We start from the raw sequence: 22009 nt of genomic DNA, 5'->3' as shown, positions 1-22009 counted from the left end.
ACAAGTTTAACATGTACTGAGTGAGAGGCCAGCCTGCATCACACTCACTCAACTTTGTTGTTGTAATTGTTGTAGTTGTTGTAGTGTTAATATGTGACTATAGACCTGTCTTGTTTCTGCAGGTGTGGGCTGCTGGAAGTGATGCCGAGCTCCTCCACCCACCACCACCCAGGTGAGTCCATATGTGTAGGCCTCCAGTCTTGTGGTGGGGCTTTCAGTTTTGTGGAGCCTCCAGTCTTGTGGTGGGGGCCTGCAGTCTTGTGGTGGGGGCCTGCAGTCTTGTGGTGGGGGCCTGCAGTCTTGTGGTGGGGGCCTGCAGTGTTGTGGTGGGGCCTCCAGTCTTGTGGTGGATGAAAATGAGGATCTGAAACATAATACAGGGTACAAAACACAATCGAATCTGCCCGTAGTAGGAAAACAGCATGTAAAGGATTTGGGAATAATGATGTCTGACGACCTAACGTTTAGGGAGCATAACCAAGCAAATATTGCGTCAGCCAGAAAAATGATAGGATGGATTACGAGAACTTTCAAGTCTAGGGATCCCATCACAATGGTTGTACTCTTCAAGTCACTTGTGTTGTCCCGTCTTGAGTACTGCTCAGTACTCACTTCCCCCTTCAGAGCAGGAGAGATTGCTGAAATAGAGGGAATACAGAGAACATATACGGCGCGCATAGACGAGATAAAGCACCTAAATTATTGGGATCGTCTCAAAGCTCTCCAAATGTACTCACTAGAAAGGAGACGAGAGAGACCAAATAATATACACATGGAAAATACTGAAGTCTTAAATCTACACAGTAAAATAACAACGTACTGGAGTGAACGATATGGAAGAAAATGCAGAATAGAACCAGTGAAGAGCAGAGGTGCCATAGGCACAATCAGAGAACACTGTATAAACATCAGAGGTCCGCGGTTGTTCAACGTCCTCCCAGCAAGCATAAGAAATATTGCCGGAACAACCGTGGACATCTTCAAGAGGAAACTAGATAGTTTCCTCCAAGGAGTGCCTGACCAACCGGGCTGTGGTGGGTATGTGGGCCTGCGGGCCGCTCCAAGCAACAGCCTGGTGGACCAAACTCTCACAAGTCGAGCCTGGCCTCGAACTGGGCTTGGGGAGTAGAAGAACTCCCAGAACCCCATCAACCAGGTGTCAACCAGGAGGTGGAGCCTCCAGCCTTGTAAGATGGGGTCTATGGGGGTACACGGTGTAGGGGCGTCAGCGGGTGTTACCTTCATGTTGGGGGTGTGTGTGGGTATTTATACCCACACACGGGTAGGTTGCCACACTCGTTTGTTTCCTTACCCTCACCTTCCCTCCCTCCCCCCCCCCTTCCTCATCACTTTACCTTCAATATCCTGCCCTCTTCCCTCCCCTGTCCTGGCTACAGTTACCCACATCTCCCCAAAGATGAGCATCTTAAGGTGGCACTCCACCGACGGATGCTGGCCCGGGTGGTACTCCCCTCACTCTCCGTGGCAACTCTACCCTCTATTTACCTATCCCCTTCCCTCCCCTTCCCCCGGTCTCTCCCTCCCTCATTACTGTTTTTCCGTCTTTGTGAGTGCCAGTGCCGCTGGTGAGTGAGGGGGGGGGGAGTGCCTCTCGTAACGTGCGGGGGTGAGGTAGGATGTCCCTACCCTTACCTATCCTCCCTCCCTCTCTCCCCATGAGACACGACGCCAGGTGAGGGTAGGCGGCGGTTGTGGGGTACTGGTGCCTACCTTGTTATGGGGGGTGGGGGGTGGGGAGGTGGCTACCTCATGCGGAGGTGGGGGTGGGGGGGGGGGGGGTGGCTACCTTATGGGGACGTGGGGGGGGGGGTTGGCTACCTTATGGGGGTGGGGAGGTGGCTACCTCATGCGGAGGTGGGGGGGGGGGGGGGGTGGCTACCTTATGGGGAGGTGGGGAGGGGTGGCTACCTTATGCGGGGGGGGGGGGTTAGTTTCTTTCAGCCTGATGCCCCATGTTCACCTAGCAGTAAATAGGTACCTGGGAGTTAGACAGCTGCTACGGGCTGCTTCCTGGGGGGGGGGGGTGACAAAAAGGAGGCCTGGTCGAGGACCGGGCCGCGGGGGACATTGATCCCCGGAACCAACGCAAGGTAACCGCAAGGAAGGGTGGTTAAAAATATATTGTGGGAATGGGGAGGAAGGGAAAGGAGCTATCAGGGAGAAAGCACCAAGCCATTACGACTATATAGCACTGGGAAAGGGGTCAGGATAAGGATTTGGGATGGGACAGAAGGAAAGGAATGGTGACCCAACCACTTGGACGGTCGGGGATTGAACGCCGACCTGCAGGAAGCGAGACCGTCGCTCTACCGTCCAGCCCAAGTGATTGGGCGGGGAAGGGAGGAGAGGTGTGGTGTGTAGATTGGACTGGAGATTGGTCACAACGGTACTCCCCTAGTTGTGCTGGCGAGGGTTGAGCTGTGGCTCTTTGGTCCCGCCTCTCAACCGTCAGTCAACTGGTGTACAGGTGTGTTACCAGCCTGGGTGGCCAGGCCTATCCTGGCCAGGTATGTGCCTCATAGTTATGTGGGGCATTGGGGGGAGGGGTGGAGGGGGGGGGGAGGTTGTAGATGTAATTGTCATAACTATATTATAACTTGGTATTATTACTTGGTATTATACCTCTCACTCTCACCTCTTTCTCTCTCACACACACACACACACACACACACACACACACACACACACACACACACACACACACACACACACACACACACACACACACACACACACACACACATACACACACACGCACACGCACTCACAAACATACTCTCTCACTCATCTTCCCCCCCTCCACCCCCCACCCAATTTTCCGGAGAGCATGGGAAGTTGGACTCATCATCTGGACAACTTAATTATTCTTTGTGACTGGCCGGAAGTTGCCTTGCCCCCCCCCCCCCCGCACCCCCTACCTACGTCCCCCCCCTCCATCACCCCTACCCACGGTCCCCCTTTCCACGTCCCCTCCCCCTCCCCTGGATCTCTCCCCCCCCCTCCTGCCCTGCTGGATTTGCTTCAAGAAACGTTGAGTAGTGTGAGGCGACCACAAGCCGCGGGCGCCACGCCCCCCCTCCTCCTCCCACGCCCCCCCCCCTCCTCCTCCCACGCCCCCCTTCCTCCTCCCACGCCCCCCCTCCTCCTCCCACGCCCCCCCTCCTCCTCCCACGCCCCCCCTCCTCCTCCCACGCCCCCCTTCCTCCTCCCACGCCCCCCCTCCTCCTCCCACGCCCCCCCTCCTCCTCCCACGCCCCCTACAAGCATGTCTCCATACATCTTACCCCCCCACCCCGCTGCCCTCCTCCAACTTCCCAAACTACTGTGTTATCTTGCTGTGGTTTCAGGGGGGGGGGTGTCACACAGCTTAGTTGATCTGGGGGCCTCGTAGCCTGGTGGATAGCGCGCAGGACTCGTAATTCTGTGGCGCGGGTTCGATTCCCGCACGAGGCAGAAACAAATGGGCAAAGTTTCTTTCACCCTGAATGCCCCTGTTACCTAGCAGTAAATAGGTACCTGGGAGTTAGTCAGCTGTCACGGGCTGCTTCCTGGGGGTGGAGGCCTGGTCTAGGACCGGGCCGCGGGGACACTAAAGCCCCGAAATCATCTCAAGATAACCTCAAGATAGATCTGGTTGTCTCTGGCGTTGTGGAGGAATACAGTACATACAGTACTGTATCCCTCTTTGAATACAGTACACTACATCTGTGCCTTGTTAAGTGTATTGTATACTTTTTGAGGTTGTTCAACGTCCTCCCAGCGAGTATAAGAAATATTGCCGGAACAACCGTGGACATCTTCAAGAGGAAACTAGATTGTTTTCTTCAAGAAGTGTTGGATCAACCGGGCTGTGGTGGGTATGTGGGCCTGCGGGCCGCTGCAAGCAACAGTCTGGTGGACCAAACTCTTACAAGTCAAGCCTGGCCTCGAGGAGTAGAAGAACTCCCGAAACCCCATCCAGGTACAATCCAGGTACGTAGGTGGTACACAGTATTCTGAATGCCTTCTTTTTTTTTAGGTTCTTAAATTCTGTTTTGATTTGTCATTATAGTTGGTGTGTAATTACCTAAGTGTAATTACCTAAGTGTAGTTACAGGATGAGAGCTACGCTCGTGGTGTCCCATCTTCCCAGCACTCTTTGTCATATAACGCTTTGAAACTACTGACGGTCTTGGCCTCCACCACCTTCTCACTTAACTTGTTCCAACCGTCTACCACTTTGTTTGCGAAAGGGAATTATCTTATATTCCTTTTGTAGCTTTGTTTAATTACTTTAAATCTATGATCTCTTGGTTCTTGAAGTTCCAGGTCTCAGGAATTTTTCCCTATCAATTTTATCGATTCCTGTTACTATTTTGTATGTAGTGATCATATCGCCTCTTTTTCTTGTCTTCTAGTTTTGGCATATTTAATGCCTCTAACCTCTCCTCGTAGCTCATGCCCTTCAGTTCTGGGAGCCACTTAGTAGCGTGTCTTTGCACCTTTTCCAGTTTGTTGATGTGCTTCTTAAGATATGGGCACCACACAACCGCTGCATATTCTAGCTTTGGTCAGGTTATCTTGAGATGATTTCGGGGCTTAGCGTCCCCGCGGCCCGGTTCTCGACCATTCCTCCTTTTTGTTAAACACCCCCAGGAAGCAGCCCGTAGCAGCTGTCTAACTCCCAGGTACCTATTTACTGCTAGGTAACAGGGGCACCAGGGTGAAAGAAACATTTTGCCCATTTGTCTCCGCCTCCACCCGGGATCGATCGAGCCCGGAACCTCAGGACTACGAATCCGAAGCGCTGTCCACTCAGCTTACCCAGACTTTTGAGGCCTATAAAAAATCGTGAACAATTTCTTCAGTATTTCGCCATCCATGTTAAAGTACGTTTATTGAAACAAAATCAAAATCTAATTCAAAGGGATAGAGTAGTTTAGACTATTTAGGATAGTTGTAGGACCATCTATGTATTGAAAAGCAGTTCTGAAGTTAGAAAGCTTTAGCATAGGCTAATCGCCCCTATGTTCTATGTATGGTCCTCAGGTGATAGTTTTCTATCTAGAACCACCCCGAGATCTCTTTCTTTATCAAAAATTTTTTTTTAAAGATTTTCTCACGTGTGTGTACTCAACTGGTACTCACCTAGTACCCAAAGAAACTTTGCCCATTTGTTTCTGCCTCGTGCGGAAATCGAACCCGCGCCGCAGAATTACGAGTCCTGCGCGCTAACCACCAGGCTACGAGGCCCCCCCCCCACACGAGGCATGTACTCACCTATTTGTGCTTGCGGGGGTTGAGCTTTGGCTCTTTGGTCCCGCTGTGTATGTGTGTGTGTGTGTGTGAGAGAGAGAGAGAGAGAGAGAGAGAGAGAGAGAGAGAGAGAGAGAGAGAGAGAGAGAGAGAGAGAGAGAGAGAAAGAAAGAGAGAGGGGGGGGTGTAGGTGGGGGAGGGAGGGGGGTGTAGGTGGGGGAGGGAGGGGGGTGTAGGTGGGGGAGGGAGGGAGGTCTGAAGCAAAGAGCAATAATTGGTGAGGTTTAGTGTGAGTGTCGAGGGCAAGCAAGCAAGCAAGGAAGGAAGCGCTCGGCCGCTGTTAAGAGGTTGGTGATGAGAGGCAAGAGAGTGCCAAGCCACGGGCGGCTCACGAATGTAAATCCGCACCTTTTGAGGTGCTTTAGTCGACCGTGTTCACCCGGCCAACTGGCCAGGTGTAACTTGTCCAGCACCCCCACCCCCCTGCCCTGCCTCTCCCCCCCCTCTCTCTCTCCCCTCTCTTCCCCTTCTCTTCGCCACTGTCTTCCCATCTATCACCTTTCTCTCCCTAAGCCTCTCCCCCTCTCTCACTCCCTCCCTCCGAGTCTCTATTCCCCTTCTCCCCTGTCCTTCCGTTCCTCTTCCCTCATTCCCCAGCCCTTCATTCCTCCCTCCTTCATCCTCCCCCACTATCTTCCTCTTTCCCTTCCCTCCATGTCCCCATCTCCCCCTTCCTGTCCCTCCCCTTCTTCCTTCCACTTTCCTCTCCCCTCCCAGATCCATTCCTTCTGCTGGCCTGAAGACCACTCGTAGTGTGATGGGAGGCCGAGGTGTGGGATATGTTGCTGGGGTGTGATAGCAGAGTCGCTATCTCCATTGTGATAGCCGGCGCTTGCTGCTATTGCTATCTCCCTCTATACCACCATGGTATAGCGGGAGATTACATTAACACCCGCTCCGTCATGCCAGCACGTAAATAATGACTCAAGATGGACTGAGCTCTGTGTAGGCAACTTAAGGGAGTAGGGGGAGAGAGGGAGGGAGGGAGGGAGGGAGAGAGAGAGAGAGAGAGAGAGAGAGAGAGAGAGAGAGAGAGAGAGAGAGAGAGAGAGAGAGAGAGAGAGAGAGACGGAGAGAGAGAGAGAGAGAGAGAGAGAGAGAGAGAGAGAGAGAGAGAGACGGAGAAAGACACGGAGAAAGACACGAGAATATTAGCTGCTAAAGTCTTCCCGTATGACTTTCCAAATAAGACCGCTGCCACCACCCTGAGTTGCCGGACAGTGTACCGTAAGACTGGTGGTAGAAGTGTTATATCCTATAGGGACAGATGTAAGGAACAAATGAATGGTAAAAAGAATTGTGGCCTGTCACTCGAATGATCTAGAAACCACTTGTGCTGTAGTATACAGCAAGACTGGCCACTCCGGTACTCACACGCCTCTACAAGGGACTGACGGGGGAGGACTGGATAATTAAGGCCACTAGGTCACTTGGGGTCAAAGGAGACGGTCTTCGGTGTCTTTTCTTGACGGGGAAGAGTTAATCCTCGTAGCGTGACGGACTCGTATTTGACAGCCTGGTGACCAGGTTATCGTTGACCGGAGTTGACCTGTTGACCCATGGTTAGCTTCTCGGAGGTGTGAAGTTTACATTGTATTGTGTAGACTGACTGGCGCCGCGCCCCTGTGGCTGTTATGCTGTTCTGTGGCTGTTATGCTGTTCTGTGGCTGTTATGCTGTTCTGTGGCTGTTATGCTGTTCTGCTCTCCTGTTACAGGTGTGGGGAGGGAGTCACAGGTGTGGGAGATGTTGCTGGGTGATAGATATCACGTCTCTTATAATCTCTTCCCGTTTTCTTTCTCGACGTAAATATCCGTTAAGTTCGTAACTAAAATTTTGTATGCCGGGTTTACTTTGTGTTTTATAAATTTTTTACTGAATATATTTTTTTCAAGATTAGTGAGTAAAGCTATCAAAGATCCATAATAATTCTAAATGCCGTATTTATGCCCGTGTCTAACATGATGCCTTCGTTTTCTGTGGCAGGAATCCGTGGATTATGATTGGGCAGACGGACCCGGTGTCCAGCCAACCATGGAGCCCAAATGACATGGTGAGTAGCCAGACTGTTGCTGCCTTCACTGGCTTCTTGGACCCGATGCACCACGTGTGTGTGTGTGTGTGTGTGTGTGTGTGTGTGTGTGTGTGTGTGTGTGTGTGTGTGTGTGTGTGTGTGTGGGGCTCAGTAAATCAGCTGTATTTCATTGGATTTGTAAACCCAATTGCTTGGATAACTGTGGTGATTCTATGGCTGTTAAAGCGTCTATTGTGCTGGGGGACCATGGTTGGGTCCCTTGTTGTGCTGGTGGACCATGGTTGGGTCCCTTGTTGTGCTGGTGGACCACGGTTGGGGCCCTTGTTGTGCTGGGGGACCATGGTTGGGCCCCTTGTTGTGCTGGGGGACCATAGTTGGGCCCCCTTGTTGTGCTGGGGGACCACGGTTGGGCCCCTTGTTGTGCTGGGGGACCACGGTTGGGCCCCTTGTTGTGCTGGGGGACCACGGTTGGGCCCCTTGTTGTGCTGGGGGACCACGGTTGGGCCCCTTGTTGTGCTGGGGGACCATGGTTGGGCCCCTTGTTGTGCTGGGGGACCACGGTTGGGCCCCTTGTTGTGCTGGTGGACCATGGTTGGGCCCCTTGTTGTGCTGGGGGACCATGGTTGGGCCCCTTGTTGTGCTGGGGGACCACGGTTGGGTCCCTTGTTGTGCTGGGGGACCATGGTTGGGCCCCTTGTTGTGCTGGTGGACCATGGTTGGGCCCCTTGTTGTGCTGGGGGACCATGGTTGGGCCCCTTGTTGTGCTGGGGGACCACGGTTGGGCCCCTGGCATCACCCTAGCAACCTACCAAGGGTAGGCGGGTGCAGCTGTGGGGAGCTGGCCACCAGAACCCATTTAAAGTTTCCAAAACTCAATACCACAAACTTGCCTATTTTATTTGGCGTGAGGGGTTGGGGGGTTGGGGGGGCTAAGTTGGTCACACTGCACCAGGTGGTCTGGGGCTCAAGTTATAGTTCTTGCCAGGGGAGAGATGTAGCTCCTGGGCTCGCCTCTTTGCAAAGGGGGGGTGATTCATATCTCATCAGAGGACTGAGTTAGTGAAACTAATCGGGCGGGTTCCGTAGAGTTATGTACTTAGCGTGTCTGGCGGTCGTATGTGTCACGGATCATATGACACACGGGGGTCTAGGGGGGTGACACTTGTGTCCAGGCTGGACACAAGTGTGACCTACCTACCTCCCCCCCCCCTGGCTGGACACCGGGGTTGGATAGGGAGCCTGGGCCAACTGACCTGCTGGCCACGGAGTCGTTTGGGCCGCTTGAGTGAGGCGTGTCACCTCCGGGGCCACACTAGTGTATGGCCCCCTCGTCACAGGTGGGGGGGGATAAGGGCGGGTTTCCTGCCGTGGCCAGCAGGTGTGTGGGGGGGCGGGAGGGGGGTCTGCACCCCCCCCTCTCTCACACGCGCACGTACGCACACGCACGCACACGCACGCACACGCACACACACGCACACGCACACACACCCCTACCTCAGGAAGCAGCCCGTAACAGCAGTCTAACTCCCAGGTACCTATTGACTGCTAGGTGAACATGGGCATCAGGGTGAAAGAGAATCTCCCCAGTTTTGTTTCCGGAAACAAATGGGCAGAGTCTCTTTCACCCTGATGCACCTGTTACCTGAAAGTTTGACAGCTGCTACGGGCTGCTTCTTGGTCTGTGTGTTTGCGTGCGTGGGGGGGGGGGGCAGTTGATTGACGGTTGAGAGGCGGGCCGGAAGAGCCAGAGCTCAACCCCCCGCAAGCACAACTAGGTGAATACAACATGGTCAACAAGCAATAAAGCAACATGGACTCCCTGATATATGTTATATTAATGAGTATACCCAAATTAAAATATAACTTTTGGTGAGATATTGTGAGTGGCGCCCCCTATGTGACCCGTCCCTAGTTGTGGGGGGGGGGGCAGGGTAGAGGGCGAGGCGTGTGTGGAGGCAGGGTAGAGGGCGAGGCGTGTGTGGAGGCAGGGTAGAGGGCGAGGCGTGTGTGGAGGCAGGGTAGAGGGCGAGGCGTGTGTGGAGGCAGGGTAGAGGGCGAGGCGTGTGTGGAGGCAGGGTACAGGGCGAGGGGCGTGTGGAGGCAGGGTAGAGGGCGAGGCGTGTGTGGAGGCAGGGTAGAGGGCGAGGCGTGTGTGGAGGCAGGGTAGAGGGCGAGGCGTGTGTGGAGGCAGGGTAGAGGGCGAGGCGTGTGTGGAGGCAGGGTAAAGGGCGAGGGGCGTGTGGAGGCAGGGTACAGGGCGAGGGGCGTGTGGAGGCAGGGTAGAGGGCGAGGCGCGTGTGGAGGCAGGGTAGAGGGCGAGGGGCGTGTGGAGGCAGGGTACAGGGCGAGGCGTGTGTGGAGGCAGGGTAGAGGGCGAGGGGCGTGTGGGGGCAGGGTAGAGGGCGAGGCGTGTGTGGAGGCAGGGTAGAGGGCGAGGCGTGTGTGGAGGCAGGGTAGAGTTCGAGGCGCGTGTGGAGGCAGGGTAGAGGGCGAGGCGCGTGTGGAGGCAGGGTAGAGGGCGAGGCGTGTGTGGAGGCAGGGTAGAGGGCGAGGCGTGTGTGGAGGCAGGGTAGAGGGCGAGGCGTGTGTGGAGGCAGGGTAGAGGGTGAGGCGTGTGTGGAGGCAGGGTAGAGGGCGAGGCGTGTGTGGAGGCAGGGTAGAGGGCGAGGCGTGTGTGGAGGCAGGGTACAGGGCGAGGCGCGTGTGGAGGCAGGGTAGAGGGCGAGGGGCGTGTGGAGGCAGGGTACAGGGCGAGGCGTGTGTGGAGGCAGGGTAGAGGGCGAGGCGTGTGTGGAGGCAGGGTACAGGGCGAGGCGCGTGTGGAGGCAGGGTAGAGGGCGAGGGGCGTGTGGAGGCAGGGTAGAGGGCGAGGCGTGTGTGGAGGCAGGGTAGAGGGCGAGGCGTGTGTGGAGGCAGGGTACAGGGCGAGGCGTGTGGGGAGGCAGGGTAGAGGGCGAGGCGTGTGTGGAGGCAGGGTACAGGGCGAGGCGTGTGTGGAGGCAGGGTAGAGGGCGAGGCGTGTGTGGAGGCAGGGTAGAGGGCGAGGCGTGTGTGGAGGCAGGGTAGAGGGCGAGGCGTGTGTGGAGGCAGGGTACAGGGCGAGGCGCGTGTGGAGGCAGGGTAGAGGGCGAGGGGCGTGTGGAGGCAGGGTACAGGGCGAGGCGTGTGTGGAGGCAGGGTAGAGGGCGAGGCGTGTGTGGAGGCAGGGTACAGGGCGAGGCGCGTGTGGAGGCAGGGTAGAGGGCGAGGCGTGTGTGGAGGCAGGGTAGAGGGCGAGGCGTGTGTGGAGGCAGGGTACAGGGCGAGGGGCGTGTGGAGGCAGGGTAGAGGGCGAGGCGCGTGTGGAGGCAGGGTACAGGGCGAGGCGCGTGGGGAGGCAGGGTACAGGGCGAGGCGCGTGGGGAGGCAGGGTACAGGGCGAGGCGCGTGGGGAGGCAGGGTACAGGGCGAGGCGTGTGGGGAGGCAGGGTACAGGGCGAGGCGTGTGGGGAGGCAGGGTACAGGGCGAGGCGTGTGTGGAGGCAGGGTACAGGGCGAGGCGTGTGTGGAGGCAGGGTACAGGGCGAGGCGTGTGGGGAGGCAGGGTACAGGGCGAGGCGTGTGGGGAGGCAGGGTACAGGGCGAGGCGTGTGGGGAGGCAGGGTACAGGGCGAGGCGCGTGGGGAGGCAGGGTACAGGGCGAGGCGTGTGGGGAGGCAGGGTACAGGGCGAGGCGTGTGGGGAGGCAGGGTACAGGGCGAGGCGTGTGTGGAGGCAGGGTACAGGGCGAGGCGTGTGTGGAGGCAGGGTACAGGGCGAGGCGTGTGGGGAGGCAGGGTAGAGGGCGAGGCGTGTGTGGAGGCAGGGTACAGGGCGAGGCGTGTGTGGAGGCAGGGTACAGGGCGAGGCGTGTGTGGAGGCAGGGTACAGGGCGAGGCGTGTGGGGAGGCAGGGTAGAGGGCGAGGCGTGTGGGGAGGCAGGGTACAGGGCGAGGCGTGTGGGGAGGCAGGGTAGAGGGCGAGGCGTGTGGGGAGGCAGGGTACAGGGCGAGGCGTGTGGGACCGAGAAATATCTGACTAGGGCCGCTGAGTTAACATAGCGCCAGCCTGCCTCATCTCCATGTAAATTTCCCCAGCACTCGTCCGTTTCCCTGCCCCTGGCTTCCTTCCTTCCTCCCCCCCCCTCTGCCCCTGGCTTCCTTCCTTCCTCCCACCCCCTTCCCCCCGTTGGCCCTGGCTCAGCCCTCGGTCCTGACTCCTGGAATTCTATATTTATAAAGCAGTGTAAAGTACCAGTAGCAGGAGCACTTGATGTAGTATTGAGAAGAAGGCTGGATACAGGGGAGAGATACCAGCAGCACTTAAATCAGATAGATATAGCTCCATTACGTAAGGGAGGGACCATTTCTTAAAGGAGGAAATAAGGGAAAAAATAACAGTTTGGCAGTACTAACATCGCACATCATAAACATCTTTGAGAGAGTGCTAAGAAGTAAGATCATAAAATACATGGAATCACAGCATCTCCATAACCCCGGACAACATGGTTTCAGAACAGGGCGCTCTTGCCTGTCGCAGTTGCTGGACCACTATGACATGGCATTAGATGCTATGGAAGACAAACAAAACGCTGATGTAATTTACACAGATTTCGCAGAAGCCTTCGACAAATGTGACCATGGTGTTATTGCACGTAAAATGCGTTCAAAAGGAATTACCGGGAAAATAGGCAGATAGATCTACAATTTCCTGACAAACAGAACTCAATGTGTAATAGTCAACAAAATAAAATCCGGTCCAGCAACCGTGAAGAGCTCAGTCCCCCAGGGTACTGTGCTTGCTCCAGTACTTTTTCTCATCCTCATATCGGACGTAGAGAAAGACACAACCTATAGCACTGTATCATCCTTTGCAGATAACACTAGGATCTTCATGAGTTGGCAACATAGAGGACACAGCAAACCTCCAATCAGATGTAAATCAGGTCTTTCAATGGGCTACAGAAAATATGGTGTTTAACGAAGATAAGTTCCAGGTCATGCGCTACGGAAAAAATTAAAATTTAAAAACGGAAACCACGTACAAAACGCAATCAAATCATATCATAGAACGAAAAGCAATGGAAAGGATCTGAGTGTACTCATGTCGGAAGACCTTACATTTAGAGAACACAATAAAGTAGCCGTCACAACTGCAAGAAAAGTGACAGGTTGGATAACAAGAACTTTTCACACTAGAGATGCTATACCGATGATGACACTTTTCAAGACGCTAGTGCTCTCTAGAGTGGAGTACTGCTGCACAATGACAGCCCCTTTCAAAGCTGGAGAAATTGCTGACCTGGAGAGCGTGCAGAGATCCTTTACTGCTAGAATCCACTCAGTAAAATATCTAAACTATTGGGACCGACTAAAGAGCCTAAATCTGTATTCTCTTGAGCGCAGGCGGGAGAAATACATAATAATTTACACGTAGAAAATAGTAGAGGGGCTGGTCCCAAACCTGCACACAGAAATAACATCACATGAGACCAGGAGGCATGGCAGGATGTGCAGAATACCCCCGTTGAAGAGCAGAGGTGCAACAGGTACTCTGAGAGAGAACTCTATCAACATCAGAGGCCCGAGACTGTTCAACACGCTTCCACTACACATAACTGGCCGACCCCTCACAGTGTTCAAGAGAGAACTGGATAAGCACCTCCAAAGGATACCTGATCAACCAGGCTGTGACTCATACGTCAGGCTGCGAGCAGCCGCGTCCAACAGCCTGGTTGACCAGTCCATATACCAGGAGGCCTAGTCAGAGACCGGGCCGCGAGTCGTTGATCCCCAAAATCAACGCAAGGTAACTACAAGGTAAGGTAGGTAACCTGGACCCCTTTACCCCGGACAAGGGTTCCCTACCCCTACCTTTTAAACTGACCAGACTTGCCCTTCAAGGGAAGGTTCACACTTTGCTTATATTCTGTCTTCTTGTAGCGTTTCTTTCTCGTTCATTATCTCACGCACACACGCACGCACATACACTGCGAGGTTGAAGCTTATAGTTGAGAGGCAGGACCAAAGAGCCAGAGCTCAACTCCCGCAAGCACAACTAGGTGAGTAACTAGGTCAGTACAGGCACACGCACGCAAATACACAGGCACGCGCACACACACACATGGGTCCGTAGCCTTTTAGTACAGGTGTTCACCACTGAAATACAGAGAGTTACAGCTGACCAGAAGATTACCTGGGATGAGACCAGAGCCAGGCCGGCGGCGTGCGTGGAGGCGAGGCCGGCGGCGTGCGTGGAGGCGAGGCCGGCCGGCGTGCCTGGAGAGGAGGCCGGCGGCGTGCGTAGTAGAACAACTCCCTGTACCCCATCAAACAGCCTGGTTGATCAGGTATCCTTTGGGGGTGTTTATCAAGTTCTTTTTTGAACGCCGTGAAAGTGTAAATTATTACATGTCCCCCATAAACCAGGTATCAACCAGGTATCTCTCTCGCCTGCACTCTGGGGAATACAGATTTAAAACTTATAAGAAGTTCCAATAATTTAGATGTTTTATTGAATGTATTCGGACAGTAAAATACCTTTGGACGTTCTGCAGGTTAGCAGTTTCTTCAGCTTTGAATTGGGGCTGTTACTTGGTAACAGTATTCCTCCCAAGAGCCCTCTTAGCGTCTTGAAGAATATCATCATTGGTCTGGCATCTCTTGCTTCAAAGGTTCTTGTTATCCAACCTGTCATTTTTCTTGCAGTCGCGACGGCTACTTTATTGTGTTCTTTAAAGGTAAGGTCTTCCGACATGAGTACACCCAGATCCTTTATATTGCTTTTCCGGTCAATAGTGAGGCTTGATTGTGTTTTTATATGTGGTTTCCGTTTTAATATTTTCGTTTTTTCTCCACAGCGCAGCAGTTGGTCCTTATAAACATATTATTTTCAGTGACCCATTTGAAAGACCAGATTTACATCAGTTTGGAGGTTTGCTATGTTCTCTATGTTGTCTACTCTCATGAAGATCCTAGTGTCATCTGCAAAGGATGATACAGTGGTATAGGTTGTGTCGTTGTCTATGTCCGATATGAGGATGAGACAAAGTCCTGGAGCAAGCACAGTACCCTGGGGGACTGTGCTCTTCACGGTTGATGGTCCAAATTTTATTTCCTTGACTTTATTGCACACTTTACACTGTTAGGAAATTCAAGATCCAACTTCCTATTTTGTCAGTAACTCCTTTTGTACATAGTAGCATCATGATCACATCTGTGAGAGCTTTTGTAAAATCTGTGTATATGATATCAGCATTTTGCTTATCTTCCATATAGCATCTAAAGGCCATATCATAGTGGTCTAGCAGTTGGGAGAGTCAGAAACGCCCTGTTCTGAATCCATGTTGTCTAGGGTTAGGGAGACGTTCATTCCAGATGCTTAGTAATCTTTCTTCCTGGTTGAGCAGTCCAGCAACCAGGAGGCCTGGTCGACGACCGGGCCGCGGGGACGTTAAGCCCCCGGAAGCACCTCAAGGTAACCTCAAGGTAAAGTAAGCACTTTCAAAGATTTTTAGAATTGTTGCATTTGCTTTACTACCTCCTTTGTAGAGTGGTGTTATTACCGTTGTCGGGGCTTACGCCGGTGCTGGCTCTAGGCTCCGGCTCGAAGTTATAATTAGGGCCTGTGGTAATTTTGTTGTTGTGGTTTTTGAAGAATATAAAAATGCCAGAAATCTCGACCATATGTGGAGAGCCAAAACTCGTCTCTCATGTCAGTGACACCTGTGTCAGCACCTGTGTCGACACCTGGGTCGACACGTGGGTCGACACCTGGGTCAGCATCTGTGTCAACATCTGTACCATCTACATCAGATGTACCACTTTGTCCAAGGACGGACCACTTTGTCGGTCCGTCCTGGACCCTTGGGTGACGACGTGTCGGTCCGTCCTGGACCCTTGGGTGACGACGTTTCGGTCCGTCCTGGACCCTTGGGTGACGACGTGTCGGTCCGTCCTGGACCCTTGGGTGACGACGTTTCGGTCCGTCCTGGACCCTTGGGTGACGACGTGTCGGTCCGTCCTGGACCCTTGGGTGACGACGTTTCGGTCCGTCCTGGACCCTTGGGTGACGACGTGTCGGTCCGTCCTGGAGCCTAATCAAGCAGTGACGAGAGAGAGTGTGAGAGAACAGGAGGCAAGAGGCAGGGTATAAAAGGAAGAAGCACAGCCTGATAAAGCAAGTTCACACAAGAACACACAAGAACACACTAAACAGTATGATAAAGATATGTCCCTCTGCACACGAACCACTGAAATAAGTGAGAATAGAGAGTGGAGAGAGAGAGAGAGAGAGAGAGAGAGAGAGAGAGAGAGAGAGAGAGAGAGAGAGAGAGAGAGAGAGAGAGAGAGAGAGAGAGAGAGAGACAGAGAGACAGACACACACACACACACACACACACACACACACACACACACACACACACACACACACACACACACACACACACACACACACACACACACGAAGGCACAAGGTGGAAGTCTAGCCTACGTCTATCCAGCCTCTTAGTTCCACAAAAGCCATAACAATGTGATAAGCAACAATGGGTTGAACCTCAGCGATACATCTTGGGCCAGATCACAGCCTCCTCTGAGTTCAGGCGAGCGTGAACAATAGGAACCGCGCCGTCATTCTCACTGAACTTAATAACGTCTCTCCCCAACCTTGCCGCTCCTACCCCCGCCAATTATAACCAACCACACCTACGCCTTACATTCAAGTAGTTACGAAGATCAATGTCTCCACACCCCCACCTCTCCCCTGCAGTCCGGATTCTTGAGGGGGTCTGGTTATCCAGGCTGTTGTTGCTAGCAGTCTGTGACACCATTGTTTCACAAGAAAGAGTTTATTTCACCTCCTGATGCCTCTGTTACCTAGGAGTAAATAGGTACCTGGGAGTTAGTGAGCTGTCACGGGCTGCTTCCTGGGGGTGGAGGCCTGGTCGAGGACCGGGCCGCTGGGACGCTAAGCCCCGAAATCATCTGAAGATATATAAGAGTTGACAATACTGAGGAATATTAGTAATAAACTGAGATATATTACCACCCACTACACCAGGTGGCAGACCACCACCACCCACTACACCAGGTGGCAGACCACCACCACCCACTACACCAGGTGGCAGATCACCACCACAACCACCACCACCCACTACACCAGGTGGCAGACCACCACCACCCACTACACCAGGTGGCAGACCACCACCACCCACTACACAAGGTGGCAGATCACCACCACCACCACCACCACCCACTACACCAGGTGGCAGACCACCACCACCCACTACACCAGGTGGCAGACCACCACCACCCACTACACCAGGTGGCAGACCACCACCACCCACTACACCTGGTGGCAGACCACCACCACCACCCACTACACCAGGTGGCAGATCACCACCACCACCACCACCCACTACACCAGGTGGCAGACCACCACCACCACCACCACCCACTACACCAGGTGGCAGACCACCACCACCACCACCACCCACTACACCAGGTGGCAGATCACCACCACCACCACCACCCACTACACCAGGTGGCAGACCACCACCACCACCCACTACACCAGGTGGCAGATCACCACCACCACCACCACCACACACTACACCAGGTGGCAGACTACCACCACCCACTACACCAGGTGGCAGATCACCACAACCACCCACCCACTACACCAGGTGGCAGATCACCACCACCACCACCACCCACTACACCAGGTGGCAGATCACCACCACCACCCACTACACCAGGTGGCAGATCACCACCACCACCCACCCACTACACCAGGTGGCAGATCATCACCACCACCACCCACTACACCAGGTGGCAGATCACCACCACCACCACCCACTACACCAGGTGGCAGATCACCACCACCACCACCCACTACACCAGGTGGCAGACCACCACCACCACCACCCACTACACCAGGTGGCAGATCACCACCACCACCCACCCACTACACCAGGTGGCAGATCACCACCACCACCCACCCACTACACCAGGTGGCAGATCACCACCACCACCACCCACTACACCAGGTGGCAGACCACCACCACCACCACCCACTACACCAGGTGGCAGATCACCACCACCACCCACCCACTACACCAGGTGGCAGATCACCACCACCACCACCCACTACACCAGGTGGCAGATCACCACCACCACCCACCCACTACACCAGGTGGCAGATCACCACCACCACCCACCCACTACACCAGGTGGCAGATCACCACCACCACCCACCCACTACACCAGGTGGCAGATCACCACCACCACCACCCACTACACCAGGTGGCAGATCACCACCACCACCACCCACTACACCAGGTGGCAGATCACCACCACCACCACCACCCACTACACCAGGTGGCAGATCACCACCACCACCACCACCCACTACCCCAGGTGGCAGACCACCACCACCACCACCCACTACACCAGGTGGCAGACCACCACCACCACCACCACCCAAAACACCAGGTGGCACATCACCACCACCACTACCACCACTCACTACACCAGGTGGCAGACCACCCCCACCACCACCACCCACTACACCAGGTGGCAGACCACCACCACCACCCACTACACCAGGTGGCAGATCACCACCACCACCACCACCACCCACTACACCAGGTGGCAGACTACCACCACCCACTACACCAGGTGGCAGATCACCACCACCACCCACCCACTACACCAGGTGGCAGATCACCACCACCACCACCCACTACACCAGGTGGCAGACCACCACCACCACCCACTACACCAGGTGGCAGACCACCACCACCACCACCACCCACTACACCAGGTGGCAGACCACCACCACCACCACCACCCACTACACCAGGTGGCAGACTACCACCACCCACTACACCAGGTGGCAGATCACCACCACCACCCACTACACCAGGTGGCAGATCACCACCACCCACTACACCAGGTGGCAGACCACCACCACCCACTACACCAGGTGGCAGATCACCACCACCACCACCACCACCCACTACACCAGGTGGCAGATCACCACCACCACCCACTACACCAGGTGGCAGATCACCACCACCACCCACTACACCAGGTGGCAGACCACCACCACCACCCACTACACCAGGTGGCAGACCACCACCACCACCACCCACTACACCAGGTGGCAGATCACCACCACCACCACCCACTACACCAGGTGGCAGACCACCACCACCACCACCCACTACACCAGGTGGCAGATCACCACCACCACCACCCACTACACCAGGTGGCAGACCACCACCACCCACTATACCAGGTGGCAGACCACCACCACCACCACCCACTACACCAGGTGGCAGATCACCACCACCACCCACTACACCAGGTGGCAGATCTCCACCACCACCCACTACACCAGGTGGCAGATCACCACCACCACCACCCACTACACCAGGTGGCAGACCACCACCACCCACTACACCAGGTGGCAGACCACCACCACCACCACCACCCACTACACCAGGTGGCAGATCACCACCACCACCCACTACACCAGGTGGCAGACCACCACCACCACCCACTACACCAGGTGGCAGATCTCCACCACCACCACCACCACCACCCACTACACCAGGTGGCAGATCTCCACCACCACCACCACCACCACCCACTACACCAGGTGGCAGACCACCACCACCCACTACACCAGGTGGCAGATCACCACCACCACCACCACCCACTACACCAGGTGGCAGATCACCAACAATGGGCTTAGCAGCCTGTTGGTATTCCTATCATGTGCAGGTCTTCACTTGAGGAAAGATACTGGTGTGAATTAAGGCCCAAAAGCTTCCGCGAGAATGGCCTAGAAATGTTGAGGCCGCGGGAGATGTTACCACGGGGAAAATCTCTACTTTAACCTTGCGTTGGTCTTGTGGTGGTCAATGGGACCTAATGGTCCTAATGGTGTCCTCATAACGGGACCTAATGGTCCTAATGGTGTTCTCATAACGGGACCTAATGGTCCTAATGGTGTCCTCATAACGGGACCTAATGGTCCTAATGGTGTTCTCATAACGGGACCTAATGGTCCTAATGGTGTCCTCATAACGGGACCTAATGGTCCTAATGGTGTTCTCATAACGGGACCTAATGGTCCTAATGGTGTCCTCTCAGTGGGTCCTAATGGTGTCCTCATAACGGGACCTAATGGTCCTAATGGTGTCCTCATAACGGGACCTAATGGTCCTAATGGTGTCCTCATAACGGGACCTAATGGTCCTAATGGTGTCCTCTCAGTGGGTCCTAATGGTGTCCTCATAACGGGACCTAATGGTCCTAATGGTGTTCTCATAACGGGACCTAATGGTCCTAATGGTGTCCTCATAACGGGACCTAATGGTCCTAATGGTGTCCTCATAACGGGACCTAATGGTCCTAATGGTGTCCTCTCAGTGGGTCCTAATGGTGTCCTCATAACGGGACCTAGTGGTCCTAATGGTGTCCTCATAACGGGACCTAATGGTCCTAATGGTGTCCTCATAACGGGACCTAATGGTCCTAATGGTGTTCTCATAACGGGACCTAATGGTCCTAATGGTGTCCTCATAACGGGACCTAATGGTCCTAATGGTGTCCTCATAACGGGACCTAATGGTCCTAATGGTGTCCTCATAACGGGACCTAATGGTCCTAATGGTGTCCTCATAACGGGACCTAATGGTCCTAATGGTGTCCTCATAACGGGACCTAATGGTCCTAATGGTGTCCTCATAACGGGACCTAATGGTCCTAATGGTGTTCTCATAACGGGACCTAATGGTCCTAATGGTGTCCTCATAACGGGACCTAATGGTCCTAATGGTGTCCTCATAACGGGACCTAATGGTCCTAATGGTGTCCTCATAACGGGACCTAATGGTCCTAATGGTGTCCTCATAACGGGACCTAATGGTGTCCTCATAACGGGACCTAATGGTCCTAATGGTGTCCTCACAACGGGACCTAATGGTCCTAATGGTGTCCTCATAACGGGAACTAATGGTCCTAATGGTGTCCTCACAACGGGACCTAATGGTCCTAATGGTGTCCTCACAACGGGACCTAATGGTCCTAATGGTGTCCTCACAGTGGGTTCACAATATATTTTCTGGAAGCTGGAAGAGTGTGTTGAAAACCAGTGTAGTAGTGTAGATGTTAAGTCCTGACACTGCTGGCACCCAAGTACTGGTGCCAAGAAACTGGTACTGGTAGAAAGCAATATGTATTACATGCACAGGAAACCAGTTCTACCTGAAATCTAGTGTGTGTGTGTGTGTGTGTGTGTGTGTGTGTGTGTGTGTGTGTGTGTGTGTGTGTGCCAAATGCATGTAATGGGACCATATCCTTTGACCTGTGTGACCTGTGACTCTGAGAGGTGACCTCATTCACTCTGGCTGAAGAATCCTTCACACAAGAGTGCCATTCACTCCACAGGGGGGGGGGGTCACTTAGCTATTACAAAAGACAAATGAGGCACTGTTGGCCCTGCTGGACTCTGGCACCGAAGGCCATACAGTTTCACTGTACCACTGAACTGAAAAGTGGGATGCCTTACCTATCTAATATCTGTTTGTGCCCGTTTTGACGCCATTAACTATTGCTGATGCTTAAATTTAAATTTTAAATTTTGCCCCGAGGGGCGAGTTTATTGGGCAGATGCTGTTAGTCTCAGTCTTGCACTAACCATCAAACGACCTTGTGGGGGGGGGGGGTTGAGTATCAATTAGCAGCGTGGTAGTGTGGAGTGGTGTTGAGCGAGGCGGACCAAGCTGGAGCCGGCGCGGCAAATCGGACACACAACTTGTTTAATGTCCACGAGACAAGAATGAATCAACAATTTTTTCCTCTCCCATCTCGGGGATTCCTTTGTGTATGTTCGAGGCGGTGGCGGTGACCCTGGCTTGGGCGAGAGTAACGAGACAGATTGCGAGTGATGGGAGGAAGGGGAGGGGGTTAGAGGGGTTGGGGATGATGTGCTGTGCCCTCGGGGGGGTTGGGAGAGTGTGTCGCGATGGTGGAGGGGGGGTTGTTGGGGGTGGTTGGGGAGATGGGGGAAGCCGAGGCCAGAGGTGGCCGGTGGCTTCGCCATCCGGGCCCGCACACCCATATTTTAGGCGCCGGGAAAAAGGCGCGCACGGCCCTACAGTTGAGTCACCCTCGCTCTCATCCCTGCTGGCTCCCCCAGCCTGGCCTAGCTGGCTGGCTGTCCCCCAGCCTGGCCTAGCTGGCTGGCTGGCTGGCTGGCCCCCAGCCTGGCCTAGCTGGCTGGCCCCCAGCCTGGCCTAGCTGGCTGGCCCCCAGCCTGGCCTAGCTGGCTGGCCCCCAGCCTTGCCTAGCTGGCTGTCCCCCAGCCTTGCCTAGCTGGCTGGCTGGCTGTACCCCCCCAGCCTGGCCTAGCTGGCTGGCTGGCTGTACCCCCCCAGCCTGGCCTAGCTGGCTGGCTGGCTGTACCCCCCCCAGCCTGGCCTAGCTGGCTGGCTGGCTGTACCCCCCCAACCTGGCCTAGCTGGCTGGCTGGCTGCCCCCCCTCCAGCCTGGCCTAGCTGGCTGGCTGGCTGCCCCCCCCCAGCCTGGCCTAGCTGGCTGGCTGGCTGTCCCCCCCCCCAGCCTGGCCT

At 54.7% G+C, this 22009-nt stretch overlaps 2 protein-coding genes across 8 annotated transcripts in view; both read left to right on the top strand.

The window, feature by feature from the left end:
* The window catches only part of LOC123767687 (collagen alpha-1(I) chain), a 484084-nt gene that overhangs the window by 414318 nt on the left and 47757 nt on the right, over positions 1-22009 (top strand). For 4 of the 7 annotated variants that reach the window (XM_069310464.1, XM_069310459.1, XM_069310461.1 and 1 more), the window contains 2 exons: positions 123-172; positions 7302-7368. The gene's annotated coding sequence lies outside the window, so the exon portion shown is untranslated. The remainder of the gene's footprint in view (positions 1-122; positions 173-7301; positions 7369-22009) is intronic. The other 3 variants (XM_069310465.1, XM_069310462.1, XM_069310463.1) reach the window with 2 other exon arrangements.
* Positions 19298-20560, top strand: LOC123767526 (collagen alpha-1(XXVIII) chain-like). Its single transcript, XM_045757213.2, has one exon. The coding sequence runs from the start codon at positions 19298-19300 to the stop codon at positions 20558-20560; it is 1263 nt and encodes a 420-aa protein (XP_045613169.2).

Source organism: Procambarus clarkii, chromosome 67 (genome assembly GCF_040958095.1).
Source record: "Procambarus clarkii isolate CNS0578487 chromosome 67, FALCON_Pclarkii_2.0, whole genome shotgun sequence".
NCBI classification, from domain to species: Eukaryota; Metazoa; Arthropoda; class Malacostraca; order Decapoda; family Cambaridae; genus Procambarus; species Procambarus clarkii.
This window is presented reverse-complemented; position numbering and strand designations above follow the sequence as displayed.

Bases quoted from the DNA above. Each gene is read 5' to 3' on its own strand.
- LOC123767526 (XM_045757213.2), top strand. From the start codon at position 19,298: ATGGGACCTAATGGTCCTAATGGTGTCCTCATAACGGGACCTAATGGT.